At 40.7% G+C, this 22243-nt stretch overlaps 1 protein-coding gene across 1 annotated transcript in view; it reads left to right on the top strand.

The window, feature by feature from the left end:
- KIAA1244 (KIAA1244 ortholog) overlaps nt 1–14143 on the top strand; it is a gene marked incomplete at its 5' end in the record, with an annotated part of 53129 nt that extends 38986 nt beyond the window's left edge. Inside the window, 9 exons of the mRNA XM_009869498.1 lie at nt 1011–1155; nt 3513–3641; nt 4155–4331; nt 4900–5014; nt 5627–5729; nt 6372–6503; nt 8137–8267; nt 11963–13193; nt 13952–14143. Of these exons, the coding sequence (XP_009867800.1) occupies nt 1011–1155; nt 3513–3641; nt 4155–4331; nt 4900–5014; nt 5627–5729; nt 6372–6503; nt 8137–8267; nt 11963–13193; nt 13952–14143 (2355 nt within the window). The remainder of the gene's footprint in view (nt 1–1010; nt 1156–3512; nt 3642–4154; nt 4332–4899; nt 5015–5626; nt 5730–6371; nt 6504–8136; nt 8268–11962; nt 13194–13951) is intronic.
- Nucleotides 14144–22243: the final 8100 nt, after the last annotated feature.

Genomic DNA, 22243 nt, shown 5'->3' with positions numbered 1-22243 from the left:
AATGCTCTTTGTATTTCTGTAGTACCTGCAGGTCTTTTTTGTTGAACTCAGGCCATATTTTTTTCTGGGTACAATACTAATGCATAACAAAGGGTATTACCATAGCTGAAAGGACTTAATATCTAAATTCAGAGATAATGGGTGGATTTGGTACACAGACTGAGAGGAGAAGGAAAGAATAAAGCAGCTCAGAATAATAAACAGCAGACATGTCAAACTGTACTTGCTATCTTGTTCACCTCAAAAAACCTTACTGAATATCTATGTGTATATCTAATGTATATTCTATCTAAACACTATGTGCATCACATCACTCTTCCCTATCCTTACAAACAGTAGTCCACAGTGAGGCAGAAATATTTTCTCCTCTTTAAAAGAAGCAGCCATTTTTATCTTGTTTATACCTTTTAAGTCACTATTAGAAGAAGAAGAGAAAGGACAAAAAAGAAATCCTGCCTGTATATTGCAAATACATGGTTTGCTTTAGAAAAGCCTGGTAACATACAGGTAGCATCCCAGCTACAGCACAATTCTGCAGAGTTTTTATTTGTTGCATAACGGACAACCCAGGCAATGAAGCTCTGTAAACCTGTACAGATCCTTTTCTTAGTATTTGCTTAGTCCTTCTGAGCACCAAAATACTCTATGTGCAGCTAATGGAGCTTCTTAGGTCTCTGGTGCAATCAGTAAGTAGTAATATTTCTGTTTCACAAATGAGGAGGGAGCACATGCCCTTCCCAAAATTGTGTTATTTAAATTGCTTTTCTCCCCTTTTTTTCTCCCCGACTCCTTACTTGTCAATCAGCAGAAGACTGCTGGCTTCAAGGTGTGTTTTTTATTTACTCTGTTGCCAAATGAATAGAACAGATGCTGAAATTATGCTCCTTTTTTAATAGCTTTATTTTATTTTACATACCTGTGTTGTATGTAATAGTTTTGTACAAACTTTCCCATATATATTTACCTTTTCTTCTGCTTTTTTCTCTCCCTCTCCTCCTCTTCACTACAAGTTGTTAGCCAAAATCTATAAAATGCCCTTGAAACCCATCTTCCTAAGTGGCCGGCTGGTTAACTTGCCCCGAAGAGTGCAGGAGCAGTCAGCCAGCAGTGAGGATGGTATTGAGTGTGTCCTTTCTGACTTTGATGACGACACTGGTAAGTGCATCGAAAGCCGTAAATGTGGAATTAATCAATTGCTTCTTCCACATGTCACTGTAAATTTTGCCAACTGCTTGAAAGCAAAAAGAAGGGGAAAAACTTCATAGTTTGTCATCTTCCTGCTGTCTACATGCACAGATGCACACACAAAGCTTAGAAGTTCAGGTCGTGGCACCTTCCTGTTAAAAGATAGAGCTCACATATGAGAAAAATACAACCCTTCTCTTGGGACAAGTTAATGGTATTTTAATTATCCTGATATTCAAGTTACAATGAGTATGTATTTTTGAGAGCTAACACAAAAATGCTTTCTAGACCACAGCTGAAGGACTGGAAACCGTTTAAGGTTGCTACTGTCAGGCCTGCCTTTTACACAAAAAAATACTAGTGTTGAGTTAGAGTTTAAAAAGATAGAGAATATTTATTTTAATATGTTTCAAAACTTATGTCCTGTGATCTGTTGAACTAAATGGTGTTTTTCTGAAGTGCTATTCTCTGAAAAAAAGCAAGTCAAGTTTTTTGAAAACCCTAACTTTTACTTTATTCTTTCTTTGTTTTTTGTTGGGCTTTTTTTTCCTCCCTGGAAATTTTAGCATGTTCACCTAGGATGTAGAAGACCCAAGTTACTGAAGTCTGTGGTTTGAGTCAGTGATGGGGCTTGACCTAGGGTCTCCCCACTTCATGTGAGCACCATTTGCCTGCAGTTCCAAAGTGGCTTTGCCTGACTAGGGGACGGTTAGCTCATTCAATTGAGTGTGGTGCTAACAACGCCAAGGTCATGGGTTCGATTCCCCATGTGTTGCCTGATCTAGTCGAGAGGTGGCGTCCCTGGCAACAGGGAGGCTGGATTAAAATGATCTCTAAGGTCCCTTCCAGCCTGGGCCATTCTATGATTCTATGGCAGTGTCTTGTTTGCTGGAGATAGAAAAAAAAAGAAACCTTCTGGTTTGGTTCTTGTCAGAGCTGGGTGCTGAAACTTTCACCCAGTTTTTATCTAGGTGGGCATGATAAAATACTGTAAGGCAAACCAACTTGACAAAGACAAAAGACAGTTCTTCACCTGGCACTGAAAGTCAGTACTCTAATATGAGGCAAATTGTTTTAGCCTACTTTGCTGTACAGTGGTGCAGTGTATTTTTGTAGTGATTGCATGCCAAACTTTCCAAGAGAGTATCTAAAAGATACTCAGTTCTTCCAGATTTCATGCTGAGGAATTTGTGCCATTTTGTTGTCTGGAAACATCACTGAAGTCTATGTATAGACTCGAAACAATGTCACTGTGAATAGTGCCCTGTGGAAGTGGTGTGAATAAATAAATTAACAACCCAGTTACTAAGTAATGATTTTACTGGTTTTGCCTTGATTCTCAGGGGGACTCTTGCAGTCAGCAAACTCCATGTTCGCTTTCACAAAGTTCTCTTGTAGCCTTTTGTATTGCTTTCAGGACATAATTAGCTGGCAAGCATTATGCAGACATGGACTACGATCAGCACGGCTACCAGTGGCCAAGAAGATGGGCTTATTAGTGAACCAAAGTAAAACCCATTGTAGACCAATAAACCCACAGCCCTTTAAGGAGACTTAGCTCTACACACCGCAGGAGCGTTACAAGTGTAATATGCAAGATCCTGCTACTCCTTCATAATATCATGGAGAACTAGCAAGTACTTAAGTGATCTGCCAAAAACCAAAGGACTGCAATTCCTAACAGTCTTCACAATTGTATTGAAAACTAGTTGTATCTTTTAGGGATACATGTTTCCTAACAGAGGTGTGAACTCACAGAACTTACTACCTGTATCCTAACTGCTGTACTGGTAGTTGTCCAGCTCTGCCACATCCACGTTTCATACTCTATCTCTGACCTCTTAACATCTAGAGATGGTGAATGAGGCAGCCTGATGATACTTCATGAGGCATTTCACTGTTCAATTCTGGATGCCAAATAGAGTCACTTTAGGATCCTTACCTAAAAGCCTAATCTAAATGAGTACAATCCATTCTGGGCAGCATTTGCAATGGTAGTGAGATGTGCAAAATGTGCCGTTAAAAAAAAAAATCGAAAACCCTAAGGTTAAAGAGACTGGACTAGTGAGAGTGGTAAACTAAGAAAGAAGACTAGAACAAGGTATATGTGGAGGAGGAAAGAAGGGGAAAAACACAAACTTAATAAAACAGAAAGGAAAAAGAGACTATAATTTCAAAAACTGCAATTACCCACGACTATTACAGAGCAACATTGCACATGCAAGAACTCATAATCTTAGCCTCTGTCACTTTCTGAGGGCAAGTTCCACCTGTAGTCAATGCAGTATCTCACTCATGGTGTTTAATCTTTGTTTCCTGACCTGCAGGCCTTATCAATGTCTGGATTATTCTGCTGGAGGAATTAACAACTGCCATATCCAACTGTCCTCGTCAGCATCAGCCTCCTACTTTGGATCTGCTCTTTGAATTGCTGAGGGATGTTGCCAAGACACCTGGTAATGAAAGAGCTTGATAAGTACTGAACTAGTGGAGCCCTGACCCAAACCTCTTAGACTCCTAAACCAGTTCTGTAAAGTGTGTTACTGTTGCTAGAGCTGCACAAAGACATTCTCAGGTAGAAAGGGCTTTTTTTAGAGTGTGCATTGTTCTTTGTTGACAAAAGGCATCACATAAGAGTACATTTATTACACAAATTAAGAGGTGCGGTACTCTGTCGATGTCCTAGCCAGAGAAAATGTTTGTCTGGTGTCCAGGAAATGGAAAAAGAAAATTATATAGTCCTGTAGACCTGCCGGGAAAGACAGCAGGTAAATCATTGGCTAAATGTTCATATACTATCTCACAACTAAATCCAAAACTGCTTACCTCTCTCATCTCAACAAAGAAGTTTCAGAACCTGCTTTCTTTAGGATCACGCCTGGCCTCAAGCTTGCAGCAACTTAGCAAATTTACTGTGCATGTAGGCTTTGCAAGCAAAAATATACAACCATCACTGTGTTTATTTTAAGGACCAGGATTTGGCATTTATGCAGTTGTACATCTTCTTCTTCCCACGATGTCTCTTTGGCTCCACCGCAGCCATGGTGACCATTCTTACTGGGATGTGGCATCCGCTAATTTCAAGCATGCCATTGGCCTCTCCTGTGAACTCGTAGTGGAACACATTCAAAATTTCATACACTCAGGTATGTCATTATACTGTCACATCTGCTGACAGCCATCAGTGGCATGTCACTGAATAGCCATGTGGGCAGATGGATTTATGCCTTTTTGGTTGCTCAAACATAAAGTAAGAGAGGAGGGTAAAAATGACTGTTTTCTTGGTTTGTTTTTTTTTTTAATGGAGTTTAGAATTAAAGAAAAAAATAATTTGTAAAGGACCTATGAAAGTTTAATCCAGCCTCCTGCTCAGAGCGGGGCCATCTTCAAAATTAAATCGGCATAGTCTATATTACACTTTCCAAAAGAAGATACTAAGACTTTGATCATCATGAACGAGAATAGCAGAAACAGGATCTAACAGAATTTCTCCACTACCACTTAAGTCCAGACATTTTATATTGTTAAGATGAAAAGGATTGTTCTTATTTCAGTTTGATGTGGCGCGTTTCAAAATGGAACTCTAGTGATAGCTACATAAAAAGAATTTGGATTGGAAAGTCTCTGAATAGCAGTAAGTGTAGCAAGACTGTTTATCTCTAATTATAATGAAAAGGCAATGATGTTAAAACAGCCTGTCTCTTTTCCTTGTAGATATTGGTTATGAAAATATGATCAATACTATGCTGAAAGATCTTTTCAAGTTGCTGGTAGCCTGTGTAGCAGAACCAACAGAAATTATTTCCAGAGTTGGCTGCTCTTGTATCAGGTAACATAATCTGTTCACTCTGTTAGCAGATTCCAGAAAAAGATATCTTTATATCTTTGAAGAACTTGTGCACTGATGTACATTGGTTAACATCTCAAAAGAAGTCTACATTATATCTATCCCTTGTTATTTGAATAATGAATTTTAGACTTACTAAGTTTTTGCTGTTTTCAGTGACCTGCGACTTTAGGAATCATTATGTGTGTGATTCCTATAAAAAACACTTGTATATTACTTATATGCAGATAGTCAATAATTAATCCTTAGGAAAAATAATCAAGGGTCTTTCTGTTGGAATTCACAGATCTTTAGAGGTAATTGATACTTTTCACAGTTTTCAGGCTATTGCAGTACATTATACAGTTACGCAACATGTGGTTCTTGTACTGGCAAGATGACTACTTAATGGAGAAAAAGCAAAAGGGAAAAAAAAAGCAACCTCAAAACTACAGCATAAGTACAAAAATAGGTGAGGGTAGCAAATGTGGAGATTGGGTATCATTAGCCAGCTACGTAGTAGGTCTTTTGTTCTGTTTTCAACCTTCTCCCATTACAGGTAAGAATTGTCTAGTGCCTTCTTGAACATGGTGATGTTTTCCTCTGTCCTTGCAGGTATGTGTTAGTGACAGCAGGGCCAGTCTTTACTGAAGAGATGTGGAGGCTCGCGTGTTGTGCCTTGCAGGATGCGTTCTCTGCCACTCTGGAGCCAGTAAAGGTAAACTGCCTTTTTGCTGACAGTCAGAATGTACCCTCACTAACGTTTGACAGGTTGCTTTTTCTTTTTCAGAAAAGTTTTTGGGTACAGAGCCAGGAAAAGAAGCATAAGTATTGTATGGTAGCTTTTATTATTTTTTCGATTCACGATGAAAGGTGTTGGATCAACAGTGGAGATTGAAATAAGTTTTTCTAAACATATACAGGCAGAATTAGTTGCTAACAGTCCAGACTTATTTAAATTGCCCCGCCAGTATGAAATCAGAAGAGTTAAGTAAAAAAAAGAAAAACTTAACCTTTTGATAAGAAAAACTTAGCTTTTGATCAATTTTTTCCTCTGCATTGGCTAAAACTGTATAGAAGACAAAGCTGCTTACTTGTTCCTGTAGCTGCATGCTCCATATAGATTATTTCTTGGTTTCACTGTCTGTCTTGTAACAAAAAATCCCATTAAGTCATCACAGGCCAGAGTGCAGAAGAGGTCGTAATGCCTTGCATCAAATACTAACCAGTGGGTGACCAACCAATGGTAATGAGACAGATTACTCTGAATCTTGTCTTGCACACAAGTGAGCTGGACAATACTACAGTCACTGACTTCATTTAACGCACAGTGAAAGTCTGATGTTGTGTCTCTCTGTAGAACCTGTTGGGCTATTTCCACAGTGGTTCCGAAAGCTTTAGTGGAGATGCTTGTGAAGTGAAGGTAGCAGCCCCCTCCCTCTCACCAAGCGCTGAGGCTGAATACTGGAGGATCAGAGCCATGGCACAACAGGTACTGACTGATGTTCCAGGGAATGTCAGAAAACCTTTTAAGCTTGGGGCTTTTCTTTATGAAAGTACATCTTTACTACTCCCTTCCTCACAAACCCTATAGGCAAAGACTTCCTTATCACCAGACAAGCATTTACTAGTCTAACAGCAGTATTGAGTAAACGTAATAAGAACTAGAAAAAAAACACAAAAACTTAAAACTGTCCCCCATTAGTAGGAATTAGGAATGCCTAGAGGGGGGAAAAATGCACTGGTACCTGAGGAGGACTGACAAACAGCCTATTATGTCATGAAGCTTTAAAAATGGCTTCCACATCAGTGGAAGTGTTTCTAACAGAGAAAGGGAGATAGTAGTGTCACTATGAATCCTCATCTAGAATGTCATATACATTTCTGATTGCTCCCTTAAAAAATGATAAATTTAAAGGAGAAAAAAAGCACTAGAACGGAGACTGTGATATGAAACTACAAAAACAAGATTTGTTCAACGTATCAAAGCAGAGTTTGAAGAGGAATGTAGATTTTTTTTTTCTCTATAAATACCTGTGTATAGATTGCAGAGAAGAAAAGCAGTTACTGAGAACTAGAGGATAATGCTGACTTTTAACAAATGAATAAAAATTCACCACTAACTCCTAATCAGCAGAGCAAGCTTGAAGACAACCTCCTCAGGGTCCTTCTGATTACAGTGGATGTTGTTCATTTTATGGAAGTGGTTATATGTTTATATATGTGTTGATATATATATATATGTTCCAAGTTCCTTGAAATACAGCAGGCTGAACTTAATGACCTACAGAGTACTGTAAAACTGTAAATACTGTATGACAGTTTCAGCATGGGAAAGCAGCTGGATAAAAGAGCCAACAGATGTTTGGTGTCAGTTTCTGATGTGATTAATCATACCCTGATGCTGCTCGAAAATCTGACACACAGAAGCCAGAGTTGGTGATCACAGATAATGTGGCAGTGGCAGACTTTATCTAAATAGAAAAAAAATGCTTTAAATTAAGTTTTAGAGACCCAGAACTTAAGCAAGCAGGGAATCTTTTATATCATTTATACTTTCCTTGTAGACACTATGAATGGCACTCCCTGAGTGCTTCTCAGCGGGGGTTTGACACAACCACTAAGCTACAGAGGAAAGCTTCAGCAGCTGAGACTTACTTCCCCATTTCCCACCCAAAGAATGGCAAGTGAGATGTCTGTTGTACCTTCATAGCTGAAAATAACCCTCGTTACAGCCAACCTTTCAGGTAGAGCAGGCTAATTATGTAAATAGGTCCTTGTCTCTGCTATACATGCTATTTTCTGATAGTGGTACACAGACAGCAGAAAGCTTGTCTTGGCCTTTGGTGCTACACCTTTACACAAGTTCAAAGAAGAAGATGTCTGTCCTTTGCCCAGTGCTCTGCTGGGTATCTGGAGGTAGCCCATGGCTCTGAGGCTGCTTTGTCAAAGCAGCATGCTCCAGGAAGGTGTGCCTGGGAGGATACCTTGCATTCTCTCCAGGAGTGTAAAATAAGTCATCATAACAGACCTTTCACAATGCAAGAAATCCTATTCAGAAGCCCTTGCTAAGGACCCAGTGCAAGTGCTAAACTGAGTGTTTTATGTAACTTACTGTTTTCTAGGTCTTCATGCTGGAGACTCAGTGCTCCCCAAAGACCCCCAGCAACAAGGAAGGGTTTGAACATGCCCAGTCATGTGTGCTCATCATTGACTTGCCACCAGATAAGAAACCAAATGGGCATACCCAGAGAAGGTAAAAGTCTTCTGAGGAAAACGCTGCGTTGTTAAGTGCAAGATAAAAATATTGTCAGGCTGGCAGAGATGTGAACCAAGGCTAGGAACCATGCATCTCCATAGGTCTCATTAAAAATTTAAGTACGCTGATCAAATTAAAACGAGGTTTTGTGGCACAGTAGACAGTAGGTTACTACTGTCCACACTCCACATGTTCCCCTGATTGTACACTAGTAAGCAGGCACATGCAAGAGCTGTCAGTTATAAAGCCTATGTCAGGGTCTTTAACGGGACCCTTAGAAAGCTAAATAAGGAAAATACGTCTAATAGATAGTAAAAATTGGTAGGTTACAAATACCTGAAGGATACATAAGGTCACACAAAGCCTTCAAGTAAAAGAAGTGCAGATTAAATTAAGAAAAGAATTCTCACAGGAAGTACTAGGAAATGTAGATTAAATTAAGAAAAGAATTCTCACCAGAAATACTAGGAAAATTTTTTCAATATTGAGATTGTTTTATTTTAGAAGTAGAGTTAAAAATACCAGTTTGAAGAAAGCTTTGGAAGTACTGTTATGTTTGTAATGACACCTAGCAAATGAAATAATGTCTGCTTCGCTAATGGTCTTTTAAATTAAGTGTTACTGGATTAAGAAGGTAAAAAAAGTTAACAAATAAACTGGAGCAGTATAAATTGAGACCACATCCAAGGCTGTGAAACTCAGCTAGGGAACATTGGTTTTGCTTGGTGCTTTGTTTTTGTGGAAATACTTTTGTGTGTTACCACCTCAGAAGCTCATGCATTTGCATGACACTCTGATCCTGTCAAAGAATATTTCTTTTTGCTTGCACTTGGTTGTTTAAACAACTTCTGTAACATCTATAGGACCGAGAATTAGAATTCTGCATTCAGGACTTGTGTTTGTATTGCAAGGTGTGTAATACATGGCATGAAATTTGTCTTTTACTAGATACCAAACCTGGTTCTGTACCACTTCAGATATTCTCATGCCAAACTAAACTGTTGTTTGCAACAAGGAACCAGAATGTGATGGTCCTTTTTTGGATGGACAAGAAAAAAAAAACGTGTAAGATGTCTCTTTTCTTACACATTTGCACAGGAGTTTCCCCCAAGAGCAGGAGCTCTGTTGCCTTGCCTTCAGAGAACAGGGTCCTGCATGGAGACAGAGAAAGGTTGAGATCACGGTTTAAACTCTTCCTTCATGGTGGGAAAACAGCTGCTTAATCCTAAGGTTTGCGGCTCATACTTCTTGTTATAATGAATGCAAAGCAAAAGACTCAACTCCTCTGTCCTGGCATGTGAGGCCATGCAATCTAACAGTCTGCGTTCGTAAAGGTACCATGGGTCTTGTTCGTCCAAAGCTTGCAATTAATACAAATTCTGAATGCTCTCACACTACGCTTTGTCTAAACAACTGCAAAAAGTGTATATGCAACAGGCAAATTTCACCCCAGCAATGCTCATTTTTCACCAAAACAGGGCTTGAAAGTTGACTGTGCCACTGTTTTTCATATTATTTGCTACAGTGGTGCAGTAATATGCCAGTCTTGCATGCTAGTAACTGTGGCCTTTCAAAAGTTTTACTTTAACCTTAGTGAGGTTTCTCTTCTCCCTTTTTGCTTTTGTTTCCTAATGCTGCATCGTTTCTCAGGAAGATGGGGTAAGGGAGCCTTTCTTCTTCCTAAAAAATAGTCTATTTCCATTTGAAAGTTTGGGCAGAATAAGAAAATACTATCCTTAGCCAGCTTGGATATTGTATGTTTTCACCTATAGTTCTGTACTAGTTTCTTTTGGAATTGAGCAGTACTTTAAACTGTCCTTGTAAATTGCCTTTTTGGCTATTACAAGGAAAGCAGCTCTCCTTCATTCTGATCCTGCTTTTGGAACAGGATTAGTCTCTCGAAATCAATGCAAACACTCATTTGACTTTATACATGCTCTTAAGAGCTTTTCAGAGTCAGAGTCTCTAATGATTTTTACAGCAGAGAACTGCTTCCCCATAAAGAGCTCCAATGTGTATTAATCATCAAGATCTAGTGCTGTCAAATTATAAGAGTACTAAATTTTACTGATGTATCAGCACTGATGGCTGGGTCACGGTAAGCAAACTGACGTAGGTAAATTAATCCGAGAAGCACAGTTTTGTCTGACTTTTTTTATGTTGCATTTTCAAAACTGAGTTTTGATGTGATTTCTCAAACAAAAATTAGACTTTTCCTTTTGTATTTTGAAAACACTTTTGAAAGTTGTTTAATGAAAGTAGAATAATTTTTGCAACAAAAGAATTAAAGGGCTGCAACTGAACATCTTATGTTGCATGAAGATTTACTTTGACTTAGACCTAAAACTACAGTATTGCAAGCAAACTGAAAAATCTCTCTCTCACCTGATAGCAGTGCAAATTAAAAAGAAACCCATTGTAGGTCCTTAAATCAAAACAAGTGCACCAGAGCATCAGCTCCATTTAAAACATTGCCGCTGTAATCTTATGCAAAGACTTTTTTTAAAATGCCTTAAGATAGGTTTCACAGTTTATAATTTTAAATCCATGAGATACGAAACAGCAATCCTGTACACACCTTCATCCTAGCCTGTAAGCCTCTCAACGTTATTTACTGGTGGATGACCTGAAAACTTTGGTTGGAAGAATTTGCCATTCCGCAGTTCCCTATGCAAATCAAAAATCAGTGAGATCTAAAATGACTCGCAGCATAGATTCAGGGACTCTTTGGGTTGGAAGGGACCTTTAAAGGTCATCTCATCCAGCACCCCTGCAGTGAGCAGGGATATCTTTAGATCAGGTTGCTCAGAGCCTCATCAAGCCTGACCTGGAGTGTTTCCAAGGATCTCTCTAACAGGAGCACAGCTAAGAATCCCAGTATTTTATGTGAGAAACAGAGTTAGGAATGGATATTTTCATGCTAGGCTCTCATTGTTCAGTTTGGAGTGTTAAGAACAAACAGTGAAATGTGCCTTCAGCAAGACTTGAGCTTCTTTGCATGCTCCATTGCACCGCTAATATTTCTGTAGACTATTTTTTTTTAATTGGTTGGTTGTCTCTTTGTGTTTTATTTTTAAAAAAGTACTCCTGACATTAGTGGAAATGGAAACCTAGTAGTCAAGCAGTTTTGGCTGTGATTTGTCATGGCAAGTTCAAGTTGGCTGAAATGCTGGTGGAGGAATTTTGAGACTATTTCAACTTAGCCAAAGTTCAACAACAGAATTAGAAAATACAGTCAGGGATCAATGGCAGAAGTGCTGCATTATTTGTGTGTTAACAAATTCCTCAGTTATAGCAGACTGAAATATTGGGAGCTGCCATGAAATTGAAACACAGAATATTTAACTCCTCAGTGTTAGACATCTCTGGAGAAAAGGACAAAAATTATGATAGAGCTTTGTTTTAATACCACCTCTGCACAAGTGCCATTGGTGTGCTTGCTGTACAGTTATTTTTCTTAACCAAAGTAAGTGTCTTCCAGTCTGGGAAAGTATTTGAAAGAGAAGCTGAAAGACCATTCTAGACAACTACATCTTTCTCTACTTTCTTTGTAGCAAGACTATGAGAAATTGGCCTTTTCTTTGCATCTTTCATGTTAGATTCTAAAATATGAAGCATCCCTGCATTTCTCTAGTAAACGTGCCATTTTAATTTTGTTTTAATTTTTTCCTTCCCATGCTTGGTTTACCAAGTATTCCTTTCAGGACGATAGTGGTGAGCTTGCTGTCCCACCAAGTACTGCTCCAGAATTTATATGACATCCTACTGGAAGAATTTGTGAAAGGCCCTTCTAACCTGGAGGAGAAAATGACAATACAAGTACCAGAAAACAAGCTGGCTGGTTTCCTCAGGTACATCTCCATGCAAAACCTGGCTGTCATCTTTGACTTACTTCTGGACTCCTACAGAACAGCCAGAGAGTTTGACACCAGACCTGGGTTGAAGTGTTTGCTGAAAAAAGTGTCTGGCATTAGCGGAGCTGCCAACTTGTATCGCCAGTCAGCAATGAGCTTCAACATCTACTTCCATGCTTTGGTTTGTGCCATCCTGACAAACCAGGAGAATATCACTGCAGAGCAAGTGAAGAAGATTCTCTTTGAAGATGATGAGAGAAGCACAGACTCTTCACAGCAATGTTCTTCAGAAGATGAAGACATTTTTGAAGAAACTGCCCAGGTCAGTCCCCCACGAGGGAAGGAGAAGAGACAGTGGAGGGCTCGAATACCGTCTCTGAGCGTACAGCCCGTCAGCAATGCAGACTGGGGGTGGTTGATCAAGCGGCTTCATAAGCTCTGTATGGAACTGTGCAACAACTATATCCAGATGCATCTGGACCTGGAGAATAATGTGGAGGAGCCTCCAGTGTTCAGAGGCGACTCTTTCTTCATCTTACCATCCTTTCACTCAGAAACTTCCACCCCATCGACCGGAGGGCAATCTGGGAAGGACACACCATCAGAAGATGACCGGAGTCAAATTAGGGACCAGCTAGGAGACAGCTTGACACCCCGAGGAGGGAGTGGAGAAATGTTGCTGCTACCCCCACCCCTAAGCCCTAAACCAGAGAAAAAAGAGCCAACCAGGAAGAAAGAATGGTGGGAGAGTGCTGGCAACAAGATCTACACTATAGCCACTGACAAAACCATCTCCAAGCTCATGACAGAATACAAGAAAAGAAAGCAGCAACAGGCCATGACATCCTTCACCAAAGAGGTCAAAGTGGAAAAGAAAGGGGAGCTTCTGGGTTCAAGAGGGCCAGACTCACCCATCCTCCAGCGGCCACAACATCTTATAGATCAAGGTCAGATGAGGCATTCATTCAGTGCTGGTCCAGAGATCCTGAGACAAGAAAAGAGACCACGCTCAGGATCCACAGTCAGCTCCCTTAATATATCTGTTCGGGATGCCGAGGCTCAGATACAGGTAGGACATACTTGGAAAATGCTAATAAAAATAGTTTAAAAAATACCTACATATATTTTTTCTATTGCTTCTATTATAATGATTGTAATTTCTTCATTGAATGTCTTTGTTACACAAAGAAGTCATCATGATGAGGACTGAACATTTCAGCAGCTGACACTGATAAAAGCCTGATTCTGTCCTATCTAAAAGAAAACCATTCTTCTGGGAGGTGTTGTCAGGCATATACTGGTACAGCTTTCAAGAGTGCTTCTGTGATTTGAACCAAAGCTGCAAATAGTCCTAAGAACCTACAGTGAATTCATGGCTCACTGCTGAGGGCTTGGGCCTGCTTAAGGCTTTTGAAAACAGCATGCTGCTGCATACATGCATGCTGCACTGTCACAGTGCTTTTGTACTGTTAATTCCACAGCAGAAGTAGTGGACTCTGTCACTGAAAAGAACCTTGCTGCTTGCATGTCCAAGTGAACAAGTTGGTGAAAGCATCACACTTGGAAATCTTTGTTCACTGTGGGACGAAATAACAGGTGATGAAAGGTGACCGTGATGCCTGCAGTGCAAAGTCAAACAATCACTTACGGTACTAAACATGAGTTAGGAAGACACGGCAAACGTTACGTGAAGATGCTGGTATCACTCAGTCCTCTTCACAAGCCTGCAACCACCAGATATCTTATTTTCTGCCTCAACCAATGGGCTCCTTTCTTTAGAAAGGCCTTCTAAAGAGTCTTTTTCTTTTTTATCCAATTTGTTTGTAGGCATGGACCAACATGGTGCTGACGGTTCTCAACCAGATTCAGGCCCTGCCAGACCAAACGTTCACAGCCCTGCAGCCAGCGGTGTTCCCCTGTATCAGCCAGCTCACTTGCCACGTGACAGACATCCGTGTCCGCCAGGCAGTGCGGGAATGGCTGGGAAGAGTCGGCCGAGTTTACGATATCATCATTTAAACCTGTCTGTGCTCTATTGCAAAGGGAAGCAGACATCTAAGGTATAGAGCAAGGAAGTAATTTGGGGTTCATTAATTGCCTGTTTGTCGGTGATCAATTAAGAAGCAATGAACTTATCAATGTATATCCTCTATCCCCTTGAGACTGTGTCCCTCGCAGTAGCAAAGGAGGCAAAGCATGAGTGTGTCCAGTGGGGTGTGGAGCGGCCTCAGAACCCAGAAACTACCTGTAAATCAGGCTGGTACCTAAAAGGGGTGATACATTTCAGTAGCCTTCATTCTAATTCAGATGTGCAACAGCGAGAGCCACAATAAACTGCAGCAGAACTTCCACACTTGCAATTAGCTGTGAACGCAACTGTCATCTGGATGTCAAACCAGGCCAGTAAGTTCATATGATTTTTAAAAAACTAACTAAATAAAAGTCAGGGAAAAGTCACAGGACAAGTAAAAAGATGACACTTGTTTACGGTAACCTATTTCCCTTCTGAAATTAGCATGAGAGAAAAGCCAAATAAAGATAATTGTAGTAACTATATGCCTCACTCACTAGAGAAAGTGAAAATCTGTTTTGCTCTGAGAAGAGCCTTTGAAGTCTGGTTCACATTTGGGGTAGCTAATAAGTGACTATTCAGGTAGCCCAGGTCTAAAACTGGTGAACCAAGCACAGACTATTCACCCTTTCATTGCTCTTGTGGAGTATTGCTTAAAGAGACAAGGTGCTGTCAGGCTGCCCTCTCTACAACACTACCCTGGCTGCCTTTTCAGCTATGCCTACAGCTGATCATTTTTCCAGGTGTCTAATTCCTCCTGAGGGCAACAGGGAATTTTGTTTTGCTGTTTACTATGAAGCAGGGGAGGAAGACACATCACAGAGCAAATACCAGCATGTGCCAATATCCAGCATTCAACTCAACAGAGTAAAGTTTTCCAGTTTAAGCAACACTGCAGCTAAGTTAGCTTATGCTTCTACTGGAAATTTACATGTTTGCGTATCTAGAGCTGCTGTAGCTGGAAACACCGCTATCACCTTTGTTAAACTTAGCCTAGCACTCCACTTAGAGCTGAATCAAGATGGAAAATAGTCTGAAAGGAAGGTATCTCTCCCATGTCTTGTCTGCTGCTGTAAATAGAAGAGGACAGATCCTCGAGAAGGTGTGTCGCTCTCTGTGCAGCACTTCTCTAGGGACTACTACAGTTTGCTGATATTATGAGGGGGCAGGAAAAGGGGAAGGATTGACTATTGCGTTGTCAAACACATATGTGATGCTCTTCACACTAGAGACAGAAAAGGGTTACCTTGCTGCACAAGCCTCAACAATTTCCAGCCTCAATAATTCTGTGATTCTGTGAAGTTACATCACAGCCCTGGGAACATTCCATCTTCTACTCCAATAATTTATTGATTAGAAGTTGAAATGATTTGTGGGAAATAAGTTGATTTTCAGCTCGGGTGACCCTTTAATGATGTTCTCCCAAGGCTTTAAAAATGTGCAAGCAAACTAAATATATAGCTTCAGTCTCTGCTCCAAAGCATCCTCAGAATGGCATCTCTTTATATCAAGCCTGGATTTTGCACAACCAGCTGCTTTTAGCGTCTTAAACCTAGAAAAAACAGAGGGAGCCAAAAGGCTCCACTGAACAGCCATCACCCAGGCTGGTGTGTTTACAAAGAGTCTGCCACTGCCCTCTTGCCTTTTCCTTCCGTTGCCCACTTTCCACTCGTCACCTGCTGGAGTTGTGCAGGGAATATTTGTCCCATAACTCTCTGTAGCATCAATCAGTTTCCCTTTCTTTCAAAACTTCCCTTTGCTAAATTGTTTCAAAGACATTAAAATTTCATAAAAACAACTCTTCCTTTTGGCCTGCATTGACTTTATAAATGAGCAATTTAACCATTTTATCAACTGTCAATTTTCCCCCAGCAGTTTCAATACTTCCTTGGGGACAGGTATATGGGGGAATAGTGACATAGTTTGAGTTCTTTTGCCATTTCTTCCCTAGACATCTTTAGGTAGAGTAAAAGGGTGTTTATATTTTTTGTTAAAGTTTTCATTTAGCTTCTATTCAGAACTGCTTTTAAAGCATTAACTAGGAAACAACAGAAATCAGAATAATAAACTGTATGCAAAACACCCAACTCCGCTGTTTTCCATTATACACACATTGAATGTACTAACCCAAAACTAAAGAAAATCTCTAACTTATGTGGAAGAAGTAAAATTGGTCGCAGTGCCAATGGAATCACTCAGGACTCCAGGAGAGGGCCCAGTACCTAGGAAACACTGTGGTTTTGTGTTGTGGTCGCAATACAAAATCCTTCAGAAAACAGAAAAGTGGCCGTATCATGGACCACCCACCTCAAGCCCATGAACACAGCATAGCTTAGTGTTATTTGATTAGCCAACATCCTGACACAAAATGTCATTTCATTTCAACTTTTTACAGTACAAATACCATACTGGAAATGAGTAGGAGTAAATTTGATATCTTGCTGTTGCCCTGTTTTATACTTTGCCCTCCAAATTATGCCCCTTGTCACCCTCAGTGCCTCTGCTCATTAACTCTCCTCCATCAGAAGTCATGAGTAACTTTGAGTAATATCAGAAATGTAATTTAAAAGGATGAGAATGGTAGTAAAGGAATCTTTGAAGCAGCAGGCTTTCTGTGAACAAAGTTCAGCATGTGCTGCTCTTCCTTTTCCTTAGATGTAAAATGAGGAGAGCAGCCGCTTCAGGAACCGTTAATCTGAGATGCAGCAGCTTTCTGATGCACCTCCAAAATATAAAAAAAAAATTTTAAAATTGAGTTAGTTCATTAGATTCTCAGCTGGTTTTTGCTAGTTAAGCCATAGATATTGGCAAGCCCCAAAGAAGTACAGCACCAAACGTGTGGAGTCACCGTTTCACAGACCTGTGAAGTCTCTCGTGCATACTTTGTGCTTAAGGCTGCCAGCACGCTGCCTTCTGGCCTTGCAATGTAAGCTTTTAGCCCAAAGGAGAAGTCTGCCAGCGCAGTCCCAGGAAAAGGGTACTGACACCACCCTGACATGAGTTTCAGAGGGGGGACTTCTCAATTCCGAACACCCCAGTCATGTCCAGCTGTACCATGCTACAGCAGCTTCTCTGCTTTCTGCTTGTGAACTGGGAAGCACCTCAGTCAGTAGCACAACGTAGCCCTTGTATGTACATGTGTAAATCTTTCTCACATAACCCATTCAAATCCTTACTTTTAGCCCTGTAACATTATGCATGAGCTAACGGCAGCATGTTACCAGCTTTGCTGTTGAATCAGAATGTTTGGGCCTTGAAAAAAACAGATTCCGTGTATTACAGCCTGAGCTTGCTCTTTCTCTTTGCTCTAGTTAGTGACCACATTCTTCTTTCTTGCACTTACTTTTTTTTGTCACATAAATTTCTGTGAGGGATGGGTTTGATTTTTATTGAACTGGCCAGTTAATTCTGGCCAGTAATTTTTACTGAACTAAACTGCTTAAAAAAGAAAAAAAAGATGCAGTTGTTTGACATCCTTCTCAGATACCAGAGCTGCACCTCTGCTGCCTTTGCCTAGTTCACATCACCTTCCTCAGGGTCACCACAGCCATCAGAGGCACTGACAACGCATTTTAAAATCTTGTAGGAAGCGACCAACAGAGAAAATTACTGTTGGCCAGCATCAGCTAGCTTTATGCACAGGGAGTAGCTCATCACCATGCAAATATCTAAAGCTGAAAAAAGCAGTGTGCTCATCAGGAAAGTGCTAATTTTCTTGTATAGCAGGGCCAGGGTTTGACCCCAATTGATACAGTCTCAGGCCATTGCATATGTTTGCACTTTGTTCCATAATGTCAATATATGCAGATACATGTGACAACTGATGTGCTTATGTAGCTCCAGTCACTGCCATGCTCTGAGCATTCTGCATATTTACAGAGTGATATCCACAGTAGTAGTGTATTTGTCATGCTCTCTGAATATTTGTGTCACATCAGCAATGGTTAATACAGTTTCTCTGATAACTTCCCCACACTAGTCTTTTCTGAACGTTCAGTAGCCATAGAATTACCACCACTCTTTCTCTCTTCGTTAACATACTTTCATGTCTTTAAGATGTTAAGATAGAGATTTAATACTCTCTTAAAGATAAACACTCATATGAAAATAACTGGCTTAATTTAGCATCTAGAAAGAATTATTGGGGAAAAATTTATGTAGATCTGGTCAAAACTTCCCTTCTAAAACTCCAAGTACAGTCAACACAGCTTTTTGCACGACAGATAAAAAATATCGTGTCTTCAGGCCTATAGCTGGCTCATGTCAAGGCCAAGCAGAGTTTACAGCTATGACTTGTGAGGTGCTTTGCCTTTTGATCTGAGCTTCAGGTTTTGTTTAAAACCTAAACCTTCCTGTAAAACTCACTGGCAAATCCTGACCTGCCAAAGACATAACTCCCGCCTCTAAATACCTTGTTTCCATATGTAATCTTCGTCTGCACTTGACACAGCAACATCTCAGTGTTAGTATCTCCACTGCAGAGCATGGCATAGCACCAGTATGAAAGCGAGGGACAAATGAGTTAGCAAGTAGAGAGGTCCAGCTCTGTGTGCTGCCCACACTTGGTACCTCTCCTCATGGCTTAGGCCCTCACTCAGAGTGCTCTAAGATGCTGAAATTAGTGAGTTACATCCCTGAATGTCTTCAGTACTCAGGACTCAGGCCTTGAATCCGTCAGTCCCTACACACACTGGTTCACAAGTTCTCTTAGGAAAAGGGAAGTCCTGTACAGTTCCTGATGTCGGCCTCTCTGCTGCTGTCCTCTGTACACTTCCCTGCTTGAAAATTCCACATGGACCAGCGCATATTCCCATGCACCTCAGTGCCCCAAAATTAGAACCTTCACTTTTGCACAGATCTGGTTTTAACATAGCAAGGCAAGTAATTTATTTCTACCTAGCTCATCTATGTAGAAGCTTATTCAGAAACTGAGCATGTGGTTTGGCTGCTTTCACCTTTAGTAATCCAGTCTAGAAAAACTGTTATTCAGTGATAATTTGGTTTCAATTCACATCCAGCGTGCTTTCTTTCCTTGTCCTTGCTTTTGTGGGGTTGTGCTAAGATTATGCTACTCAAGTTGTAGTAATTTCCCTGTAAGATCTATATACAGTGGTATATGACACGAAATACAGTTAGTTTTTCTTCCAATTTCTGATCATTCCACAATTGAAGAAATAATGCAATACCATCAATCTTAAATTAAATTTTTTAAAAAGTTTCTCTTCTTCTTTTAGTGTAGAAGGACCAAGTTACCATAGCACAGAAGCACAAATGTGGGATTTTATTCAATGTAGGTAACAGCATCTGGCAGCTAGAGATCCCTTTTCACTGAACCTCTCTATTTTGAGTAGAGCTTCTATAGGGACACAACCTAACCAGTAGCGTGCCTGGGACTCCAGGAAGTTCTACCGCTGCAAGGAAGAAGTTGTAGCTCCTCTCTCTGTTGTTCCCACTAATCCCTCTCAGAACATATACTTTATATGTCACACTAACTGTATGGTATCATACTAAAGAAACAGCTTTGGCCAAACATGGAGTGCTGGCTATTTAAAAAGAAAAAATAAAAAAAAGAAGAAAACAAACGCATGGCATAAGTGTGCATAAGTCTTTTCATTTAGTGCTCAGCGGTCTTCAAGCTAAACACTAAAAGCAAAGAGAAGAAGAAATGCCCTAATCCTGTGGATATCAGTGGAGCTACCCTCTATAATCCCGGATTAATGCGATAATGAGCTCACCTGTGGGACCAGATCCCTCAAATTTTCTTTATTTTTGGCAAACTTGCAAACTGAGATTTGCATAGTCTCCACTGCCACATTGAGTCAGGAAACTGAGTTTATGAAAGGCATTGTGTTATTAAGAAACACGGCAACAGCATCAATTTCAATCCTTTTACCCCAACATCCCACTTTTGGAAAGGTAGTTATGTACTTCCATAAATTTCATCTAAATACCACACAGCACCAGGGCCCCATTTCCTATCCACGCGTTTGGCTCATCTGGGCTGCAGTGCAGTTCCGTGCTTCCCCAAGAAGCAAGCTGAAACGAGAGAGCTGTGCTAGTGAGGAGGCACAGGTACACGGGTTCAAGCAAGGGATAAATATCACCTCCGCCAAGCAGGCTGTGCCTCCTGAGCCCCTGGCCCTGCAGGGGAAAGCAGGGTTCAATACCAAAGGGAGAACAGCTGGGAAAGGGCTGAGCACGGTCATGACAGAGCCCTGTACTGCACGCTGGTTGCTGGAGCAGGTGGGAGCAAGAGGTTGAAAAGGGTGCAACGATGGCAGCAAGCATCATCTTTCAGTTCCCCACACTTTCTCTCCAGGCTACCCCCTCACACACGCACACTCACACACACACACACACGCTTTTTGTCATTATTTTTGAGACTGCAAACGTATTTCCATAGGCCCTTCACCCAGAGCTGAAACCTGAAAGCAAGCCAAAGGGAGTGGACACTCCGTTTAGCCAAAGATCTAACCCTTTCCTGTTCGAAAATTTAAAAAAAAAAAATAAATACAGATTTTTATTTCCACGATGATGGCTGCCATAGGAAGCATTTTACCACAAAACGTAATTCCCAGGATTTCATCTCTTTAGCTGTATATTCAGGGGGAGCCACTAATACTTTCTAAGAGACTGTAAATCGCCTTGTCAAGCAAGTACTTAGGTGGGGTTTACCTTCTACTGAGTTCATACGTAGCTGCAATTCCCTGGTCTCATCCATGTTTCCTCCTTCTACCTTTCCGCTCTTCTTTAGAAAAACACCTCCCCGTGTCTGCCGTGTCCTGTTGTGCCGCTAGCTTTGTTCGGTCCTTGGGTGTCCAGTGGTCAGGCAGTCACTGTCAGCTGGCTTGCAAATTGTATTTTGTGTATATTTTATTCTGACTGAATTCTGAAATGGAAATATTTTAAAACAAAAAAATTATAAACTATTTATGTTGCTTGTGTTGTAGAATAAAGAAGTAAATGCAGAATAAAATATGCTTGGCTGTGTCTAAAGAAAGTTATTTAACAGTTACTGATGAAGCAAAAGACCAGAAGTGAGAAGAGGCCTGAAATACTTGGTATGTACCAGCAGGGACAGTTTTACAGATGACCTGGGGAATTTAGCCCCTTTGAACTGCTGGGGTTTTTTTGGTGGGAGCTGAGTTCTAAACTCTTTTAACAAATGAGCACTACACCACTCCTAGCCAGAGTTTGGGCTTGCGAGGGTAGAGAAGGATGAAGCCACTAAGACAGCTAAATGTGCAAGTAGACATTGTGCAGAATTTTGAAGCACCCAAGCAGGTGAAGCGTTTCTCCTAACATTAAAATGAGGAAAATACTTCTGGCCTTGATTTCATTACAGACAGAATTTAAAAGAAAATTAAAAAAGAAAACACACGCACAAACATGGCAGAAAAGGCACCTGCTCTCAATCACGTAAATAACTCTGAAAAGTGACCTTAGGGATCGAACTCCACAAATTCTGTCATGCAGTGAAGTAACACTTTACGGCCACTGAAACCCAGATGGTGCCTGTCCCACCACCACACCAGCCCCCAGCATGAAAGCTGCTGCTTTTAAACACCTCCAGGGACACACAGCCATTGCAGGACAGGCTGTGAGCACTAGTTCACAGCCCAATTTTCCTTGAGTTTTTAAACTAGACGTTCTCCAACCACACTCAGTGTAGCCAGCACACAAAACGCATTACAAATCTACAGGCGCACGCAAGCGGCAATGTTTCATCCCTCTAAAAAGCTCAGCAAGGGCTCTCCCCTATCGCCTAAATCCCTCTTTTGATTAAAGTTGGATCAGTGATTGCTCCTGCTGGAGAAAACTAATTTAATTGAAATATTTAATGAGAACAGTAAACAAATTCTTCACAGGAGCCACTCACACTTCCATATGCAACAAAAATTTGGGTACAGAAGAAGAAAGGGTTGATCTGTACCCCTGTGAAGGGACTCAAGTCTTGGGGCTCCCTGAAAGCAGGAGGGTTTCAGTGACAAGACCCAGCAGCACACGCTAACCTTTGGGGTACATCTCTGTGTGCTCAGGGGTGCTAT

Source organism: Apaloderma vittatum, unplaced genomic scaffold (genome assembly GCF_000703405.1).
Source record: "Apaloderma vittatum isolate BGI_N311 unplaced genomic scaffold, ASM70340v1 scaffold4375, whole genome shotgun sequence".
Taxonomy (NCBI): domain Eukaryota; kingdom Metazoa; phylum Chordata; class Aves; order Trogoniformes; family Trogonidae; genus Apaloderma; species Apaloderma vittatum.
This window is presented reverse-complemented; position numbering and strand designations above follow the sequence as displayed.